The sequence below is a fragment of the Nannospalax galili genome, unplaced genomic scaffold, assembly GCF_000622305.1.
Source record: "Nannospalax galili isolate Female #2095 unplaced genomic scaffold, S.galili_v1.0 scaffold309, whole genome shotgun sequence".
NCBI classification, from domain to species: Eukaryota; Metazoa; Chordata; class Mammalia; order Rodentia; family Spalacidae; genus Nannospalax; species Nannospalax galili.
The window spans coordinates 852,526-874,668 of record NW_008359589.1 but is presented as its reverse complement, the minus strand read 5'-3'; the positions used below and the strand labels follow the sequence as shown (position 1 = coordinate 874,668).

Below are 22,143 nucleotides of genomic sequence, written 5' to 3'. Positions count from 1 at the left end.
ACTCCTACTTATTGCACTGATAAAAGTAGAAAATTTATCAGATAAATTCATTGTAAAATTTAGAAGACCTGAGAATTTTGAGATATGTTTGTCTTTACAAAAAAACATTACTGTAGCCATTTTGTGAGTGTAAATTTATTGTGTGGCCTGTCAGTAATAACAAGTAATTACTTGTTAAAGTAATAAGTGATAATGATACTGATTCGTAATTGGAAAACACTTCTGTGTGTAAAGGTTTTCTGTAGACATCACCTTGCTTGACTTGATCTTCACGAAAGTCAGTTGAGTTAGGCAGGTAAGCTCTATTGTCTTCAGTTATGTTTTCAAACAGGCAAAGAAAATTCAAAACCCATAGTACATTTGTGACTTATTCAAGGTTGGCAAATGGCAGAGCTGAATCTGGGTCTTGGAGTACTTTCTACAGAGCACATCCTTGCTGGGATAGAATCATTATATTCGTCCAAATTCCATAAGGACTTAAACTCAAAATTTGACCTACTAACCTGGAAATTGACTAAGGCATCCTTATGCTACACAGCCCTTTAAAGTTTTACCAATGAAGTATCAACCTGACTAATAATATGCCTTTACTTAGAATATATGAGCTAATGGGGATGCAGATTTTGTCACTCCGCAGCTACTCATAGAATAAGCTATATGCTGAAGAAATTGATGAGCAAAATTTATGGAGGTTGAAAATAGTGATTGTTCATTTACTGAATCAGTTGCAGTCTTAATGTACTCATATAAGTTTTCTGTGGCTCTGGTACCTGATATTTGTTAAGCCTGATTTAAAAATTTTTTATTTTATGAGTAAGAATGTATTGCTGGCATATGTGTAAGTGCACCCATGTCATGCAATACCTGTGGAGTCAGAAGAGGGGGTTGGAGTCCCCTGGAACTGGAGTTACAGATGGTTGTTAGTTGCCATGTGGGTGCTGGGAATCAAACCCAGGTCTTCTGCAAGAGCAGCTGGTGCTCTTAACCGCTGAGCCATCTCTCCAGCCTCAAGCCTAATTTTTTTTGTAATAGGTATTCATTGAACAGTCTAAAATATACCCTATCCTCAAGAGACTTCCTTCCTATAAAAACAAGATAAATATCAAAACAACACATGAGGAATAATAATATATGAAGCTGCTCTGAGGATTGTAACTCATTTCATTTAACTTTAGTTTAAAACTATATTTTCCTCACTATTAATCATGAGCCATGTAAGTGGACTCATTGTCCCAAGAACATGTATTTAGAAAGGGGAGGTACCCTTATGGATGCCCTTTCTTACCAATGGGCTGTTGCTACTTGGCATACTTATATACTGATTACCAGCCAGAAGGACTTACTGGCTGTATAGCAAACTTCTCTGCTTATACCTGGTGCCCAGGAGATGCCTGTTCCTAAAGGGAATGTACTGCTTTGAAATAAATGTGTGGATTTCTGAGTGACGTCATTTCATTTTGGCAATATTTCTCTAGAATGAATTACCAGGAGTGAGCCAGACTGTCTGCCTCAGTCATCTTCCAAGATTTTACTTATTTGAAAAATCTGCTAACACATCTGTGTGGTTTTTTTCACTATATAGTTGTCACATGCTATGATTTATTACTTAAGGGGTTTCTGGTGACATGTTAACTGGAGAAGGAAAAACTGAAGATATAATTGTAGAATTGTTGACACACTTTTCTATGGAGCATGTGGCTCCAACTATCAGTGTAATATAGATGGTTATAAACTTTTTAAATTGAGAAGTCATGTGGCTTTTGTGTTCCTTGATCATTGCTCACACCATTGTTAGGTCTTTTTCTTGGTGTATTTTAGTTTTGTTGATGGAGTTACCTACTTGCTCTGAACAAACATCAGCTGAGTGAGGGTTTCTCAGTGGGTTCCTCCATACTCATTGACACACAAACAACAAAACCAGCATAAGATGTGACATTTTAGGAGACAGAAAGCCATGTCTTGGAAGTCTGCAAATATGAATAATAACAGGAAACAAGAATGATGTCTACAGAACAAGGTCTAGCACGTTGTAGGTACTCCATTATTCATTGTTGAATGAATGAATGAAATAAGAAGAGATCAGGGACTCAGAAGGAACCAGAAATAAGATGTCAGAAATCTAGGCAAGAACTTTAGATGGCAGAGATTTGAATCTTGGGTAGACCCCCATGTTTGTTCTCATGGGGCCCACTGAGCTCTCCAGAGTGATGGGAAGAGCGTCCAACTGCCTCCTCTCCCTTGAGAGCAGGGTACTGTTGGGGTGGCTGAAAGGAAGGCTGTCTGTAATGATTCCTATTTGGGATCATCCTTATTTTCTGCCCTAACCCAAAAGAACCATTGACCCATAATTAGGAAATTGTTGCTAAGCATTTAACATATTATTGGGTCAGTTTCCTACTTTAAAGCTCTTGGTGTGTTCGTTCTCTCTCTCTCTCTCTCTCTCTCTCTCTCTCTCTCTCTCTCTCGGCTGGCCTCCATGGGACTTCTCCAAAAGAGCCACAAAAATCCCATTTCTATATAGCTCTTCCCCCCACAAATTTGATTATAGAGGACAGAATGTTTTGAGTAAGGCACATACACAGCTGCTTGAATCCTTTCTAATCATCTGCCTAGGCATGTCTGTGGCAGCTTGATAATTTGAAAGCTTATATCTCCATACATAGGATATTTTGGTCTTGGTTTTGGTACTTCTCTGAACTCTGAACTCTCTGAACTCTCCTACTCTAATCTCATTGTTGCTAAAGTTATAATAAACCCATAGACACACCCCATCTGCTAGCCTGTCTTTGAAGGATACCTCCAGGCTGCCACTATACTAGTGTATCACATAGCCAGCAGCCACCATTACAGGCAGAATCTTTTCAAGTCAGTTCCTTAGAGATTTCGTTTTTAAAGTTTTTCCCCCTCCTTTTAACATCTTCCCTAGCAAATCGAATCCATCCTCTGGCTTATCTGGGTCAGCAAGGGTTTGATTTTATGCATGGCACTGTCAGACCACAAATCCAGTGCAGCTTTTCCTCTCTATCCAGCTCACCTGTTTCTGTCAGCATCAGCAAAATACATAACAAAGAAAATAAGCCAGAAAGGCTAATAACACTCATCTGAATAAGAGTCATCTCTTTGACTACTCCAGTTCATTTCATTTCAGTCAAGGTGCCTGGAGGTAATTTAGGATTAAGGGTTTCTGTTTGTTTGTTTGTTTTGTTGTTGTTGTCTTATTTTAGCTTTCTCTTCATCCCTAGTTTTCTGTCCAACCACCACTACATGATTTCTTTTATCGTGTACATGATTAGTTTTAAAAATCTTTCTCATTGGAGATTTAATTGCATATATTCATTGATATATTTAATTCACTCTAATTTTGTCCATCATCACAGAGCTATTTTTTAAAAGTGAGAAATAATATTCTTAGATGTGTTGATAACTGCGAGCTCTGTTTGGAAGCTGGCAGGTCTGGTAGAAATTCTGCTGTGGAGGTGGAGTTCTGGAAGCTGCTGCTGCATCTGAGATTCTAGGATTCTAGGTTCCCTTTGGATTCTTTTCCTGTCTACCTGAGCACACAGTACCCACTGTGGAACACAGGAATGATTGTTCTACCTTGTATCTAAGGGAAAGGATAGTGGAAAATTGAAGTCTACTCTTCTGTTGATATCTCTCTCACATCTAAGAAACTTAGAGCTGGCTTTGCTGATTGCCTGTTGCTGTCTTATCCCAACCATTGTTTGCTGAGGGTGGTGTACTTTTAGCAGGCTATGCTCATGTCTCTGGCCTAGTGTCTTTTGAGGAATATGTTGGAAATGGTTGAAAACTAAGTCCTCCTTTGTTTGGAAATGAAATTAATATTTCTCACATTTAAAAAATTATTATTTCTGTTTTATGTGTATGAATGTATTGCCTGCAGGCATGTAAGTGCATCCATATTGTACAATATCTGTGGAGGTCGGAAGAGGGTGCTGGATCCCCTGGAACTGGAGTTACATACTGTTGTTAGTTACCATATGAGTGCTGGGGACCGAACCCAGGTACTCTGCAAGAGCAGCCAGCACCCTTAACCCCTGAGCCATCTCTCCAGCCCCATTTCTCACTTATGTATAGCATTTTTGTGTTGCTCGAATTCTCTTGCATCCATCATCTCAGTTGATCTACAGCCCTGAAAATGCATGAGTTATAACTGTTGACCCAAAAAGAAACATACCTCAGTATAGCAATACAGAGACTTAAAAGCCATTCTGCTAATGCCAAGCTTGTCCCATGCATCCCATCTACAGAGCTATAACTATAGCAATTATTAATTAAATGTTATCTCAGACTGGAGGAGCTTTTAGGATTTTACTACCATGTGTTGAAGAGCTAGGTGGGAGACTGTCCATTTTATAGATGAGTTGGCAGGACACTGATGGGATAGGTGTCAGTTTTGTATGTAACTTTACTGAAACAACCAGAGGGGATATGGAAAGAAGACAGTATATAATATAGAGACTTTATGTTTATGGAGTTGGCTTTCTTACCCTAGATGTTTTAGAGAAATCTTTTTAGGCAACTGTTGCTCAGTTTTTGAACATCCGTAAGTAGTCTACACTGAGTGAGGAAAATTTAAGCTAATGTCTTTGAATTACTGTTAATGATTCAGCTGTGCAGGTTTATTTTTCCAGTGCCTTTGCAGCCATAATCCCTTCTGCAGATGCATGGCTGGTTCATGACTTTCTGGGTCTCTTCTCCAAGATGGTGTGGTGTTTTCTTGATCTTCCTCCTGAATTTTTAAGTAAGAAAGATACTTCTGGATATTTTGTCTGATTTGGGGGGATTAGTGTTTAAGGAGGTTCACAACTGTTGAGCACATTTATAAGGGATGCAGACCCTTGTCTTTAGATGTGCAGGATTACTCAGCCAGAGGTCCTGGGAGCAGGGAAAACAAAGACATTGTGCAAACAAATGGTAGATGGAAAGGATATAGAGACAAATTCAATCTCCTGAGCAACGAAGTTCCCTCAGCTTCAGAGGCCCAAATATAAGGCTACAAAACTGCTAGAGCAGGAAACTATTCTAGCTGAGGCTTAATATTCTCCCTGGGAAGTCACGTTGACTTGATTATTTTCCAACCTGAAGTATGTTCGTCTTTGTTCTTGTTGACTGGGGAAACTAACAGTATAGTATACTCATGTTTCTTCCCTCTTTTTCTTCACCTCTCTTGTCCCACCATTGTCTTTAAATAAGTAAATTAAAGCACCTCTGTTGAAAGGAGGATAATGTCTGAAAAACCATACAGATTCAGAGAATCCAAAATATTGTGTGAAAAGCTGAGGCAGTATGAAGAATTCATTCTGGGAATTCCTAGAAGAAAAAACAAATGCTAATACTAGGATGTGTGTGTATTTTAAGCCATAGACTGTGATAGTTAATATGGTCACCCTGACAAGATCTAGAATCAACTAAGAGACAAACCTTTGGCCATGTTTGTGAAGGAGTTTCTAGGTTCAGTTAATTGAGGAAGGAAGATCTACCATAAATGTGGGCAGTACTGTTCCATGGACTGGGGTCCTAGACTAAATAAACAGGAGAAAGTAAGTTGAATACCAGCATTCATCACTTTCTCCTTCCTAACTGTGAATACGTGATTGGCTATATCTTGCTTCTGCTATCATGTCTTCCCTATCATGGTAGACTGCACCAAGTTGTTTTTGTCGGGTATTTTGTTACAGCAACAAGAAAACTAGTACAGACTCCTTTTTAGTTTGTTTCTTTTTTTAAATTGTGTGTGTGTGTGTGTGTGTGTGTGTGTGTGTGTGTGTGTGTGTTTCGAGGCAGGATTCTGCTCTGTGTTCCCAGTCAGTCCAGGCTGACCTCAAATTCTCAGTCCTCATATCTCTACTTCCTGAATGCTGGGATTACAACCACCCTGCCTGGCTGGTAGACTACCTTCTTAAAAAGAAATACTTGTACTCTCATATATGGAATACATAAAGCAATGGTGTATGAATCTGCTTTTAAAGTATGAATTTTTAGAGTGCTTACTACAGAGTCAATCACTGTGAACAACAAGCCTATGTTTGTGAACTAAAAATAGTAATACCAGAATTATGAATAAGAGTTACAGTTTTGTATGAGTTTGAGTGTCAACATTTATTTCTGGTTTTAATTTGGGAATTTCACTATTAAGAAAATCTTGGAAGCTGGAGAGATGACTCACTGGTTAAGCATGCTTACTACTCCTGTAAGAGAATCCAGGTTTGGTCCCAACACACACATGGAAGCTCACAATCATCCCTAACTCCATTTCCAGGAGTTCTAGCCTCCTTGGGCAACAGATACATATCATACATGCAAGCAAACATTTAAACACATAAAATAAAAATAAATATCTAAAAAAAAAAATCCCCGGGCTGGAGAGATGGCTTAGTGGTAAAGAGTACTGGCTGTTCTTACAGAGGACCCAGGTTTGGTTCCCAGCACCCACATAGCAGCTGACAACCATCTGTAACTCCAGTTCCAGGTGATCCAATGCCCTCTTCTGACCTCTGCAGGCACTGAATGACATGGGTGCTCTTACATACATATAGGCAGTACACTCATACACATAAAAAACAAAAATAATTAATTTTTAAAAATCTTGCAAGATGGGAATATTAGAATACTGGCCTGGCATGTATAAGACCCTAATTCAATGTACAGAAGTGTCTCTCCCCCTCCCTGCAAAACAAAACAAAGCAAAACACTGATTCACACAAGTCACTGTAATCATGGCATAGTTTCAAGTTGGTTTAGATGTTTACCAAAGAATAATATCTTTTCTTTTTTTTTTTTTTTCTGTCTTTTTGAGACAGGGTCTCCCTATAGCCCCAGCTGTCCTGGAACTCACTATGTAGACCAGGCTGGCCTTGAACTCACAGAGATCCACCTGCCTCTGCCTCCTGAGTACTGGGATTAAAGGCATGCACCACCATGCCCAGCAGCCAAAGAATAATGTTTTTTATTTTAAAATTAAGTCACTAACACTACCTAGCAACTATTCCCATTATAAATACTGACAGAAGCCCTAACATTTATAATAAGCATTGTAACAATGATAATGAAATAATAAAACTGAATATATTGATTCTCACTTGCTAGCCATGGTCTACCATGAATTCAACATAGACCACCAACCCCTCCTTTTGCTCTCTCGAGAAGCAAATGAAGCCAATTGTAAACTTAAGATCTTGTGAAATCTGCCCTTTGCAAAAAGCCTGAGACATTCTGTACTTACTGAGGGCATTAATATCTTGTCAAGAGAAACTAGCAGAAAAAATGTAAATTTTATTTTTTAAACAAAGTTGCTTATTATTGTGATATATATACATGCATGTCATGGCACACATTGGCAGTTAGGGGAGAACTTTCAGGAGTTGATTCTCTTTGTATACTGTAGGATCTGGGGATTGAACTCAGGTCATTAAGTTTACATGGCAAGCACTTTTACCCCCTGAACCATCATCTTGCCAGCCCTCATTAAATAGTTTTAAATTATTTATTATGTAAGAATTATAATTAATGTACTTATGTTTATTATATAATATGTTAAATATATGAAGTATATTAATAAATATAATTAATTACTATATAATAATTGTATGTATAATGGTATAACTAACTAAAACTGATTTGGAGTAGATTTGAGATGTGTCCTCGAAGTAGGACTATCAAATATCATTGAATATATGTGCTTTAAATCTGTCACCATTTTGAATTTAGGATTGTTTTCTGTTAATTCCCCCCAATACTAAACATTTTGAATGAATCATATGCATCTTTCCCCCGTAGTGTGTGTGTGTGTGTGTGTGTGTGTGTGTGTGTGTTTGTGTAAAGACAGTCTCCCTGTAGGCCCGAATGACCTGGAACTCACTTTGTAAACCAGTCTGGCCTCAGAGTCACAGAGATCCACCTGTCTTTGCCTCTCAAGTGCTGGGAAGTCTTTTAATTTCCCTAGAAAGGACATAATGTTGCCCCAGTATTTGATCCTTAGCAATAGCAGTTTTATCTGAAGAAGTATGACAGAGTAGCTTAGGGGACAGGCTTAGAATAGTTTTAGTTTAGACTCAAAGATGTATTGGTTTGAAGCATCTTCTTAGATTTGATTAGATAAGTGATTTGCTGTTCCTTTGTGTTCTGAAGCCCAAAGTGATATGGTGACATTATTTGTTAATAGCAGAATTGGAAAACTCTTGAGTTGAACTATCAGCTTTACAGACCACAGCTCGGTGCTCAGTAGCCTCCAGCTCTTGATGGAGGCAGTGCTGCTGTCAGCTCACTATTTTTGCACCTAGCGTCTGGAGAGAAGGAAGGGAAAAGGAGAATTCATATGTTTGATTCCTCTTCGTGGTTAAGAGTACCCTTTGCAAATTACATACTTGGTCAGTCCTAGCATTGCCACTTTAAAAAAAATAGATAATTTATTGAGGATTTCATACATGCATATAAGGTGATTGGATCAAATCCATGCCTACTCCCTCCCCTCCAACTCCTCCCATATCTCCCCATCACTTTTTTCTGATAACTTCATGTACTCTTTCTTCTTCTTTGATTTATTTATTTATTTTTATGGGGCTTTTGGCTACTCTAACATTCACCTCTCTGAAGAGGTAACTGTAAAATCTTTTAAGATTAGGTACAAGCTCCCAAATACTTTGCACATTTTGGGCCTTTGGAACAGAGTATGTTGCTAATAGGCCCAAGGACATTTTGGCTTTTAGCCAAGAAACTGGCTACTTTTCTTTGATGTCTTTTTACCTTAACTGCCTAGCCAGTTCCTACCTCCTATTCTTATCACACCACCCTCTGAAGAGGTTACCCAAATTGCCAATAGGGAATTGGGATGCAGACCACTCTGGCTTCTTTCATGCTGAACAGAAACTCAGGGTAAGGCTATTGGAGTACCCCTTCAGTGGGTCTATCTAAAAGATTCACAAATTGCATAACTCTTACCTCTAAGGGGAAAAGAAAGTCCTTGGATCATGAATAGAAGATGTGAAGGAAAGTAAAGATGAGAATAATTAGCATTATAAGTTCTAGACAGGAAAAAAGTCAGAACAGGGCAATTTTCAAATGTTCATATGAGAGTCATTGGAGTTTCTTGTCAAATGGCTTCCAAAAGCATCCCTCTATTGGATTCCTCCTCATTTTTCTTTTGTCTTCCAAGGCTGGACTCCAGAGTGATGGATTCAGGATTTGCTTTCAGGTATTTTGATAGCTGTAGAATCAGTGTCAGTTCCCTCTCAAAGGCTTCTAGATGGGGGAGAAAACAAATTTATCCATCATTTTAGAACAATAGCTGGTTGTCTCCCTTAGCTATAGGTGGGCACCACAGTATTGGAGACCAAGATTTGAAGTCTTACATCTAAGCAGCACTTTCTGCTTAGAAACAAAATCATCAATGAGAAATAATTGTCTAAATAACTTTTTATAGAGACTTAACCCTAATGTCTGGGAAGTGTAATCCTTTGACTCTTAAAGAAATATACTGATGACTTTACTCTTTGGTTATACTTTCCTTTTGGGTGTTTAAGACCATACAGTTGGCCCAAATAAATCGATTTATTTTTACACTTAAGGTCATTTGAGGATCTGTTCCTCAGGGGTCACATGGGCATGGGAGGCACTCCTGGCTCCTTTCTTTTACCAGTTCCATCTATGTGAAGATAAGTCAAAGGTCCTGCTCGACCATGTTTGGCTTCACTTGGAAGCATGAATGAGATGTTTCCTCTGAGTTGACCCTCCTCTTTGTAGACTAGACACTGGTTCGAGTCTATGGCATGGGGTCTCCATCTCCTCCCTGAACAAGAGGACAAGTGACTTGCCACAGTTTCAGGACATTTTTACAGATGTTCCATAGTCCTTCCTGGAAATTTGTTGTCCTTGGAGGGCAAGGAGTGAAAACTGTCCTTTAAGTCTCTCTGACCACATTAGTATAGGCCTCAAACTATGGCTGTTAAACATCCAATAAGGTTAGCATTGCCACTTTTTACTGTCACTTAAAAGTTTTAACCTTTTTTTTTTTGTTCTACTCTCCTGATCATTCAGATCACCTCTTGATTAGTTGTAGGGTTTAAATTAAACAATATATGTAAAGGGCCCTACCAAATCCTATGCACATAGTATCCCTTGATTAAGTGGCACAACAAATGAACCTACTTCCATTTTCTCTTCTTAGAGAAAAATCTGTGGTCAAGTTATATAACTTCCTATCATTTAAATTAGTACTGTGAACTGAGTAATGAAAATTCTTTGGAAATCAACATTATTTTCATTTGAAATGAACATATAGATTTAGAAGTTTATGGCTTGAGCTGGGTGTGATCCTAGCACTCAGGAGGCAGAGACAGGCAGATCTCTGTAAGTTAAAGGCCAGCCTGGTCCACATAGTGAGTTCCAGGACACCTGGAGCTACAGAGAGACCCTGTCTCAAAAAGACCAAAGGGGAAACGAAAGAGAAAGAAAAAGAAGTTGTTTATGGCTCTACTGAAGTATGAACGTTAGGAATACGTATGTTTAGGTAAGTTAAAGACCAAAGACCTTAGTTATATGGGCCATGAGATAATGGCTCAGTCAATGAAATAAAAATCTCTTGAGATGTTTTCCATGGAACTGGAGTCTTTGGTGAATATTTAATGGTAGATATCTTCAACATTGTCTTTCTGAATCCTACAGTATATAAACTTGTAGGGGTTTAGTTAACTGTAGTGCTCCAGTGATTTTTGTCTATGATAAAATCTTTAGCTTTTGTCCCTAACCATAAAGACAGATGACCAAATGTCTAAGCTATGGACTTTGTAGTCAGGCTTATTCTAGTCAGACAGTGCAAAGCTGTAGTTCTAGACTCTGACTTCCTGTTACTGTGTGACTCCCTAAGTCAGTTTTTTAAATCATTTCAGTTGTTTAATCATTTCAGAGCTTCAGTTTTTTAATCATTTCATGCTTTTTACCGTGTTCTTTGGACACAGTAGTGTTCAATAAGAAATCCTGTGTCTTTCTATCCCTTTCCCTCTTGCTCATCTTATTTTTGCCTATTTTGTCCAGTTTTCTAAAAAAAGGAAAAATGTAGTGATGTAGGTGTACAGTTATTTCTTTTCTCTGCATTGCTGTGGTGATCAGAAGCAACTTAAGAAAGGAAGTACTCATTTTGACTGATTGGAAGGGAGCACATCATGTCAGGGGAGCTCAGCAGCAGGGGGTTCCTTGGTGGAGAGAACACAAGGTTGCTGCTTATTCACATATAGTAGACCAGGAAGCAAAGAGGGTCTGAAGTAGAGTTGGATTATAAACCTGAAAGCCCACTCCCCCATTGATCCTCTTCCCCAAAGAGTAGCTAGGGTTCAAAATTACAAAAAATAAAAAAAGCTTGGGGCAGGGGCATTTCACATTCAAACCACAGCTGTAGGGTTTAAGAAGTACCTTTATTTCTGGTTCTGCTTTGACTGCTATGATTTTTGTGATACAAACTATAATCATAGCTGCTGACCCTGAATGTGTATCAACACTAATTTTTTTTTCTTGTTGTTTCTGTGCAGGAAGGATCAGAATGTTCTCTCTCCAGTCAACTGCTGGAATCTCCTCTTAAACCAGGTGAAGCGGGAAAGCAGGGACCATACCACCCTGAGTGATATCTACCTGAATAATATAATTCCTCGATTTGTCCAAGTCAGCGAGGACTCAGGAAGACTCTTTAAAAAGGTATATGGGTAGATGTTTCTAATCACAAAGGCGTTGGGGTGGAGTAGTGACACAACTTTGTAAATAAGAGAAAGGATATTTTATTGGCTCACTTAACAGATTTCCACTGACCATTCTGTATCACATAACTTTTTAAACTTCTTTTTTAATTGAATTTTTGTGTATTTCATACAGAAAATCATTTTATACCTCCCCCCTCCCCCCTCAAGGGAGTGTCATTTATTTTAAGGCCTATCATGGAAAGTTAGTGTCCCCAGATGTCCCTCAGTGTAAGTTCATCCACTGGAATCTAGTCAGCCTGTCTAGAGTACCTCTCTTTAAGAAGATCAGCTCTTCCTCACCCAGCAGTAAACAGCTATACCAATATTTCTTTGACTAAGATTGGGGCTTGCTGTTCATTTCCACAGTTCTCTGCTGGGTTTTTGTCTGCCTAAGTTTGCATAGGTCTTGTGCATGCTGACACCATTGCTGTAGGTTTGTATAAGAAGGGTCCCAGGTGCCTGTAGGACTATTTCCATATGGTCAAGCACCTCCTCCTTGGCTCTAACAGTCTTTCTGCCCCCTGTTCCACAGTGGTCCCTGAGCCCTGGGTAGATGGACCTCAATATAGGAGTCCTGGCCAAGGACCCGTATGGCCTTTTGTGTTCTTGGCCCTCTGTTGCATGAGGGAGCTTCATTGATGAGAATTGAAAGATGCATTAGTGTTCTCTTCATCCCTTGTTCTATGTTCCATGAATCTTAGATGTAGAGGTTGGATCCTAAATGCGCCACTTAGGCTTGGGCAATTCACAGAGAATCTCTGTGTGTGACCAGTGGTGTATAACTCTGTAATAATCTCTGTCTGTTGAAAAGAAGGTGCTTTAATGAATGGTGACTGGGATACTTATCTGTAAATTTAAGGATCCATATTTTGCATTTGTCTAGGAATATGAGAGCCTTGGGGTTTTCTTTAAGATTTATGACCTCTCCAGCTATGTGTATTTGGCTAGGTTTACAGTATCAGACATGAGTTTCCTCCCACTGAGTGGGCTTTAAGTCGAATTAGATAGCTGTTGATTAGTGAGTCACTACAGCACCAATGTCATTTGCTCGGCTGGTCATTGATGTGGTTTTTAGGCCTTGAAGCTAGGGTTGTACCATCAATTGATGTTCTCCCTTATCCTTGCGTAGTGCTCTCCAAAGCTGTGAGAGCTAGCCTTCAGGGGAGGTGACTTCCAGGTCATTGCTCTAAATCCTGTGTCCAAAGTATGTCCTTTCTTCAGCATAGGGTCTTACCATCAAGTTCTGGGAGGCAATCAAGGATTGTGTCAGTAGCCTGTATAATTTTGGGAATCTCTTGGACTGCCTGGCCAGCAACTCAAAAGGAAGGTTTTTCCTATCTGGAACTGTTTCTTGTTATGTTGCTTTCAAATATACACAGCGACTCATGTCAAGATATTGTATGTGTAATTTTTCAATAGGTTTTTGGACTAATAGCATTCCCTCTGTTTTTTTTTATACTAGGTAGAGACTATTTGTCTCCTCCTTTCCCTGTCTTATCTTCCCTCCCCACCCTTCCCATTTAAAGTGTCCCCATTTTCCCCATTTCTCCCTTGATAATTTCTGTCTGCTATGGTCCCACCTCTCTTGAGCTCCTTCTTCCCCTTTTCTTCCCATAGTTCTTTGTATACCCTCCTTCTCCCCCTCCCCTTTAACTATCCCTTTTTTACACATTTCTCCCTTAGTGACACCTGTCTCCTACTATTCTTCTATCTCGGGTTCCTCTTTTCCCTTTACCTCCTTGGTTTCCTTTCACTTTCCTGTTTCCTGCGGTTACATCAGGATATGCGCTCACAAGGATCAGGTGCTAGGATCCACAACTGAGGGAAAGTATACATCTTTTTTTTTGGGGGGGGGTCTTTTTGAGACAGGGTCTCCCTGTAGCCCCAGCTGTCCTGGAACTAACTATGTAGACCAGGCTGGTCTTGAACTCACAGAGATCCTCCTGCCTCTGTCTCCGGAGTGCTGGGATTAAAGGTGTGCGCCACCACGCCCGGCATGAAAGTATATATACATCTTTTGTTTTTCTGAGTCTGTGTTACTTTACTTAGTATAACAGTTTCTACATCCATCCACTTACCTGAAGATTTCATTATTCTATCTTTCTTTACTGCTGAATAGAACTCCATTGTGGAAATATACCACATATTCATTAACCACTCATCAGTTGAGGGGACTTAGGTTGCTTCCATCTCTTAGCTGTTATGAAAAGAGCAACAAATGTAGTTGTACAAGCATCTCTGCAATACGATGAGTCCTTTGGGTATCTGCCAAGGAGTGGTATAACCGGGTAATATGGTAGGTTCATTTTTAGTTTTTTAAGAGTTCTCCACACTGCTTTCTATAGGGGTTGCACAAGTTTGCAATCCCACCAGCAGTGAATTAGCGTTCCACTTTCTCCACATCCTTGGCAGCATTTTGTATCATTTGTTATCTTGATCTTAGCCAGTCTGATTGGGGTAAGGTGAAATCTTAAGGCAGTTTTAATTTGCATTCCCCTAATTACTAATGATGTTGAACACTTTTTAAGATGTTTCTTAACCATCTTCATTTCTTCGTTTGAGAACTCTGTTTAGATTTTTAGCCTATCTTTTAATTGGATTGTTTGGTTTCTTAATTCTTTGTTTTTTGAGTTCTTTACATATTCTGGATGTTAAACCTCTGTCAGATGTGTCACTGGTGAAGATTTTTTCCCACTCTGTGGGTGGGTTTTCTCTTCACTTTCTTGTTTCTTTCTTTCTTTCTTTTTTTTTTTTTTTTTGTCTTTTTGAGACAGGGTCTCCCTATAGCCCCAGCTGTCCTGGAATTACCTATGTAGACCAGGCTGGCTTTGAACTCACAGAGATCTGCCTGCCTCTGCCTCCCGAGTGTTGGGATTAAAGGCATGCACCACCACACCCAGCCTTGTTTCTTTTCTTACAGAAGCTTTTTAGTTTTATGAGGCCCCACTTGTTGATTGTTGACCTTAATTACTGAGCAACTGGTGTCTGACTTAGAAAGTCTTTTCTTATACATGTATCTTGAAGGTTACTGCCAATGTTTTCTTTTAGTAGTTTCAGAGTTTCCAGTTTCACATTGAGGTCTTTGATCCATTTGGAATTGACTTTTGTGCAAGGTGAAAGATAAGGATCTAGTTTTATTCATCCACAAATGGAGATCCAGTTTTGCCAGCACCATTTGTTGAAGATGCTGTCTTTCCTCCATTGTGTGTTCTTGGCATCTTTATCAAATATCAGGTGGCTGATTTGCATGTACTGAGGTTTGGATCTTCAATGATGTTCCATTGATCTGTATGCCTATTTTTGTGCCAGTACCATGCTGTTCCTATGACTACAGCTCTGTAGTATACTTTGAGATTGGTATAGTAACCCCCCCTGCATTGCTCTTTGTGCTCAGGGTTGCTTTAGCTATCCGGGGTCTTTTGTGCTTCCAAATAAATTTAAACATGTTTTTTTCTAATTCTGTGAAGTATGTCATAGGGATTTTGATTGGATTGCATTGAATCTATATATTGCTTTTGATAGGGTGGTCATTTTCACAATATTAAGTCTTCCAATCCATGAGCATGGGAGGTCCTTCCATCTTCTGGTGTCTTCCTCAATCTCTTTCTTTAAATATTTAAAATTTTTGTTGTAGAGATCTTTGTTGTCTTTTGTCAGGTTTATTACAAGATTTTTTTTTTTTTTGAGGCTGTTGTGAATGGGAGGGTATCCTCGTACTCATTCTCCAATCGCTTGTTATTGGTATATAGAAAGGCTATAGATTTTTGTAGATTAATTTTGTAACCTGTCACTTTCCTGAAAATGTTCATAGTTTCTAGGTGTTTTCTGGTAGAATTCTTGGCATCTCTTAGTTATAATATCCTATCTGCAAAAAGAGATAATCTGACCTCTTTTCCAATTAGTACTCCTTTAATTTCCTTCTCTTGTCTTATTGCTCTAGCAAGAGTTTTGAAAACTATATTGAAAAGGAGTGAAGATAGTGGACATCTTTGTCCAGATCCTGATTTTAATGGGAATGATTCCAGTTTTTTTCCATTTAGAATGATGTTGGCTGTGGGTTTGTTGTATATAGCTTTAATTATGTTGATGTATATTCCCTCCAATTCATTCTCTTTAGAATTTTTATCACGAATGCATGTTGAATTTGTCAAAGGCCTTTTCTGCATCTATTGAGATGATGATGTGTTTTTTTTTTTGTCTTTGAGTCCATCTTTATGATTTTTGATGTTTATTGACTTGTATATATTGAACCATCCCTGTATCTCTGGAATAAAGATTAGTTGATCATGGTGAATGATCTTTTTGATGTAAGTATATATGCGGTTTGCAAGTATTTTTTTGAGAATTTTTGCATCTATGTTCATTTAGAATATGGGTCTGTAGTTTTCTTTTTTGGTTGTGTGTTTACCTGGTTTTGGTATTAGAGTGATGCTGACTTCATAGAAGGAATTTGGGAGTTCTCCCTCTGTTTCTATCATTTTGAGTAGTTTAAGTAATTTTGGTTGGAGGTCTTCTTTAAATGTTTGGTGGAATCCTGCTGTAAATCTATCTGGGCCCAGGCTTTTTTTAGTCAGGAGGTCTTGTATTACTGTTTTGATTTCCTTATATGTTATGGGTCTGTTTTAAACTGTTGATCTCTTCTTACTTTAACTTTGGTAGTTCCCACATGATTTTAGATGATCATCCATTTCTTTTAGGTTTTCAAGTTTAATAGAGTATAGGTTTTTAAAGTGTTTCCTTATAATGTTCTGGATCTTTTGGGTATCTGTTCTGATGTTTCTCCTTTTATCTCTGATTTTGTTGATTTGGATTTGTTCTTTCTTTTGGTTAACTGGGATAAGGGGCTATCTATTACATTTAGCTTTTCAAAAAACCAGCTCTTAGATTCATTGATTCTTTGTATTGTTTTCTTTGTTTCTATTTCATTAATTTCTTCTCTACTTTTTGTTACTTCTCTTCTGCTGGGTTTGAGTTTCATTTGTTCTTGCCTTTCTAGAGTCTTGTTGCAATGTTACATCATTTATTTGTACTCTCTGATTTTTTTAATGTAGGCACTTAGAGCTATAAATTTCCCTCTTAAGACTGCTTTTAAAGTGTCCCAGAGGTTGTGTTGTGTTGTACTGTCCTTTTCATTGAATTCCAGGAACACCTTTGTTTTGTTCGGTGTTTTTTTTTCCCCTCACAGTTTTCTTTCTTATTATTTCCCTTATAATTTTTAAAACCTGTTCAACCTCAAGTTTATGGGCTCTTATTTGGTCCTCAGACTAAGTAGTCCTAAACTCTAATTCTAAGGTGCTTCTACTAAGAAAAGGAGACTTTTCCCAAACACTTGGAAGATTTGCTGAAGCTAATGATCCTCTGCAGGAGGACTAGACTGCATAAAAGCACCCATTTTCCCATTCCTTGGGTCTGATTCACATCTTCTTCCCTCTAAAAACTTCACAATATTGTCTGAAACTTAGAAATAAGTGGAGAAAGTAAATATCACATAATTTCAGTGCCACGCAAGAGCAAATTCATCAGAACATTGTCTGGGGTGTATACTGTGTTGCACTCGGTCTTTATTTTTGAAGTTCCCATGTTAACTTGTAGATTTTTGTCAGGCAGAAATGTGAATAGTTTATGTCCATTAGAAAATATAGTCTGTAAGTTTGTGGAGGATAGCTTGTACATTATGAACCACTTTTGTTCCCGGTAATCTTATCCTATGCTTTTTCATTAAGTTGCACCTGTTGCTGCTGCTGCTGCTACTCTTTGGTGCCTTTTTTTTTTTTTTTTTTTTTTTGCCTTTCCATAGAGTGAGCATTTATTGAATAACAATAAATTCACAAGCTCTTTCCATTGAATTTGCTTTAATCCAAATGCTCTTGACTTTGCTTGGTATTCATGGCCACTGGTAAACATAGGTTCTGTTATTGTGAACTTAATTACTAATATTAACCCTCTGGAAATCAGCACATGCACTTTACACTTCACATGTGTGTGTGTGTGTGTGTGTGTGTGTGTGTGTGTGTGTACACAATGGCTAAGAAAGGATTAAAGAGGCTACAGAGTTCAGAGCGGACATACTGAAGGCATGGGCAGAAAGCTTGCACAGACATAAACAAAAGTCTCTGTAGAAGGCCAGATAAGTTGTATGAACCAGGAGTGCAGAGCTTGTCTGGGTACAGAGCTGACAATTACAGATCCAGGCAGCAAGCCATTTTGAGTATCAGTTTGAAGTAGGCTGTGGGGTCACAGGCAGGAGAAGCTGTGTTTGAGGTGGAACTGGGGACAGAGGCAGAGGTCATTTGCTGTGGCAATTTTCTTTTCTCTCTCTCTTTTTTTTTAATAGAAGCTTAGATTTAATGTAATACTGCATTCTTTATTCATTTATTTTTTATTTATTATTATTTTTATATTTTTTTGTCTTTTGGAGACAGGGTCTCCCTGTAGCCCCAGCTGTCTTGGAACTCACTATGTAGACCAGGCTGGCCTTGAACTCACAGAGATCCGCCTGCCTCTGCCTCTCAAGTGCTGGGATTAAAGGTGTGTGCCACCATGCCCGGCCGCAGTCTTTTTTTTTAAAGAGAATCTTTTATTTATTATTTACAGTTTCATACATGTAAAAAGTTTACCTTCATGTGTATTCCCCTCCCCCCTCCTATTCCCTGAGGTACCCACAACCCATTCCCCCCCATTCTTCATGTCCTCTTTCTCTTTCACCCAGAGTCCAAATACTGCATTCTTTTCTTTTCTCTTTTTTATTCTTTGATTGATTTATTTATTTTTATGGGGCTTTTGGCTACTCTAACATAACCCCTCCGAAGAGGTAACTGTAAAATATTTTAAGGATTAGATACAAGCTCCCAAATACTTTTGACATTTTTGGCCTTTGCAACAGAGTATGTTGCTAAGAGGCCCAAGGACATTGACTTTTAGCCAAGAAACCGGCTACTTTTCTTTGGTGTCTTTTTACCTTAACTGCCTAGCCAGTTCCTACCTCCTACTCTTATCACACCATCCTCTGAAGAGGTTACCCAAATTGCCAATAGGGAGTCGGGTGCAGACTGCTCTGGCTTCCATGCTGAACAGGGACGCAGGGTGAGGCAATTGGAGTACCCCTTCAGTGGGTCTATCTAAAAGATTCACAAATTGCATAACTCTTATCTCTAAGGGGAAAAGAAAGTCCTTGAATCATGAATAGGAGATGAGATGTGAAGGAAAGTAAAGATGAGAATAATTAGCATTATAAATTCTAGACAGGAAAAAAGTCAGAACAGGGCAGTTTTCAAATGTTCATATGAGAGTCCATTGGAGTTTCTTGACAAGTGCTTCCAAAAGCATCCCTGTATTGGGTTCCTCCTTGTTTTTGTTTTGTCTTCCAAGGATGGACTCTAGAGTGATGGAATCAGGATTTTCTTTCAGGTATTTTGATAGCTGTTGGAATGGTTAGAATTAGTGTCAGTTCCCTCTCAAAGGCTTCTAGATAGGGGGAGAAAACAAATTTATCCATCATTTTAGAACAATAGTGGGTTATCTCTCTTAGCTACAGGTGGGCACTACAGTACTAGAGACCAAGATTTGATGTCTTAAATCTGAGCAGTACTTTCTGGTTATGAACAAAATCATGAGTGAGAAATAATTGTCTAAATAGCTTTTTATATAGACTTAACCCAAATGTCTGGGAAGTGTAATCCTTTGAACTCTTAAAGAAATATACTGATGACTTTACTCTTTTCTTTTGGCTGTTTAAGACCATACAGTTGGCCCAAATCAATTTATTTTTACACTTACGGTCATTTGAGGATCTGTTCCTCAGGGGTCACATGGGCTTGGGAGGCACTCCTGGTTCCTTTCTTTTACCAGTTCCATCTATGTGAAGATAAGTCAAAGTTTTTGCTCGACCATGTCTGGCTTTACTTGGAATCATGAATTTGTTGTTTCCTCTGAGTTGACCCTCCTCTTTGTAGACTAGACACTGGTTCGAGTCTATGGCATGGGGTCTCCATCTCCTCCCTGAACAAGAGGACAAGTGACTTGCCACAGTTTCAGGACATTTTTACAGATGTTCCATAGTCCCCTGGAACTTAGTCGACCTTGGAGGGCAAGGAGCAAAAACTGTTAAGTCCCTCTGACCACATTAGTATAAGCCTCAAACTATGTTAAGCATCCAAGAAGGTTAGTTCCACCAGTCTGGTACTTTTAATTATCATGTGCTATGTGGATAAGGCTTGGATAAAAAACCAAATATTGTCAGATAAACCTTGGCTAGATATATGTTTTGTTCCTTAAACTAGTTTACTAAACTGTGACGTTAGAAATTTTAAGATTATGTGTATATTATTTTTGTCTCATCCTTTATATATCATAACAAACCTACACAGACCTTAGGAAGCTTAGGCTTTCTCATTTTTTTACCATAGATATTTTAAGGTTATGTGTATGTTATTTTTGTGTCATCCTTTATATATCATAACAAACCTCCACAGACCTTCATCACTTGCTTAGTCTTTCTCATTTTTTTTATTTTGGAAGATATCTCCATTCCCATATCCTTTTAACATCTTTTACATTCTCATTTTCTTTTTTTTAAAAAAAATTGTGAGACATAATAGCTTTAACAAATAAATTTTCAATCTGTTGTAAGACTTCTTTTCTTGGGGATGCTAAGCAATGCTTATTCCCTTTTAAGGTTCTAGTGTCAAGACAATGCTTGATTAAAGTTTTACTGGGGAACCAATGAATTTATTGAGCTTACTTACCGAGATAACTGTGGGGTTGCTGAGGTGTATGTATGATCTGAGGGTATGCCCACTGGAAAGCCTTTATCCAGCAGGAGTCATGCCTTCTCTTCCTAGCCTTCCCCAGATTATATACTTTAGCCCTCCCCAAATCCAGGAGGCTATGTGTGATTAAAGCCAAATTATGTACAGTTGGCTAGGAAAAGTGGCTGGATAATCCAGTGAGGGTCAAATGACCCTGCTTGGCTCTCCTTTAATGAATGAGCACAACTGTCAACAAGCCCAAATGTGATGATGTTTAGTGATCAGGCTCAGCTGAAGTCGTGATGATAGTAGTTATTTCATGCAGAAGGGACTGCTATACAGCATCATCTTATTAAAGGACCTGGAATTCAAAAGGATTTGGTACTAGGATCCATATATGAGGGAGAACATACATTATTTGTTTTTCTGAGTCTGTGTTCCTTCACTTAGTATAACAGTTTCTAGGTCCATCCATTTATCTGCAAATTTCATCATTTCATCTTTCTTTATTGCTGAATAGAACTCCTTGTGTAAATATACCACATTTTTGTTAACCACTCGTCAGTTGAGGGACATTTAGGGTGCTTTCATCTCTTAGCTATTGTGAAAAGAGCACCTACAAACATGGTTGTACAAGTGTCTCTACAATAGGATGAGTCCTTTGGGTACATGCCAAGGAGTGGTATAACCAGGTAATATGTTAGGTTTTTTTTTAGTTTTTTAAGAGTTCTCCACACTGTTTTCCATAGAGGTTGCACGAGTTTGCAATCCCACCTGCAGTGAATGAGCGTTCTCCTTTCTCCACATCCTCACCAGCATTCAGTATCATTTGTTCTCTTGATCCTAGGCAGTCTGATTGGGGTAAGGTGATACCGTAGCGTGGTTTTAATTTGCATTTCCCTAATTGCTAATGAATTTGAACACTTTTTGAGATGTTTCTTAGCCATCTTTATTTCTTACTTTGAGAACTCTCTGTTTAAATCTTTAGCTCATCTTTTAATTGGGTCATTTGGCTTCTCAATTCTTGGGTTTTTTTTATTTTTTTGAGTTCTTTTTATATCTGTACGTTAAACCTCTGTCAGATGTGTCACTGGTGAAGATTTTTTTCCCATTCTATGGGTTTTCTCTTCACTTCTTTTGATGTACAGAAGCTTTTTATTTGTTTATTTATTTATTATTTGTCCTTTTGAGCCAGGGTCTCCCTGTAGCCCCAGCTGTCCTGGAACTATGTAGACTAGGCTGGCCTCGAACTCACAAAGATCCACCTGCCTCTGCCTCCCAAGTGCTGGGATTAAAGGCATGTGCCACCAGTCCCAGCAAAAGGGAATTTCTTATTTCATATAACTAAACTGCTCAGACCTGGGACTGCTCACAAACCAGATTGGTTCACAGCTTCATGTCACCAGGACCATTTCTAGGCACAAATCATAACTGAGGTGGTTCTGAAGCTTGAGAGTCTCTTTACCACAATAAAATATAGCACAGCAGAAAAGAGTGTTTATATAAACTCAGGAGTAGTTTCTTCTTTGACCTCACTTGTTTCTTGTGCTCGTCTCCAGAAACCAGAATAATGAAATGTGAACATCAATTTATTTTACTTTTCAATATTAGCAAAAAAAGATTTAGTGCTTGAGTTTGTAGAGTTTTTTTTT

General features: G+C 38.5%; 1 protein-coding gene across 6 annotated transcripts in view; it reads left to right on the top strand.

The window, feature by feature from the left end:
• The window catches only part of Srgap2 (SLIT-ROBO Rho GTPase activating protein 2), a 300,084-nt gene that overhangs the window by 130,945 nt on the left and 146,996 nt on the right, over window positions 1–22,143 (top strand). For all 6 annotated transcript variants that reach the window (XM_008823296.3, XM_008823295.3, XM_017795653.2 and 3 more), the window contains exon 4: window positions 11,541–11,703. In XM_008823296.3, coding sequence (XP_008821518.1) covers window positions 11,541–11,703 — 163 coding nt within the window. The remainder of the gene's footprint in view (window positions 1–11,540; window positions 11,704–22,143) is intronic.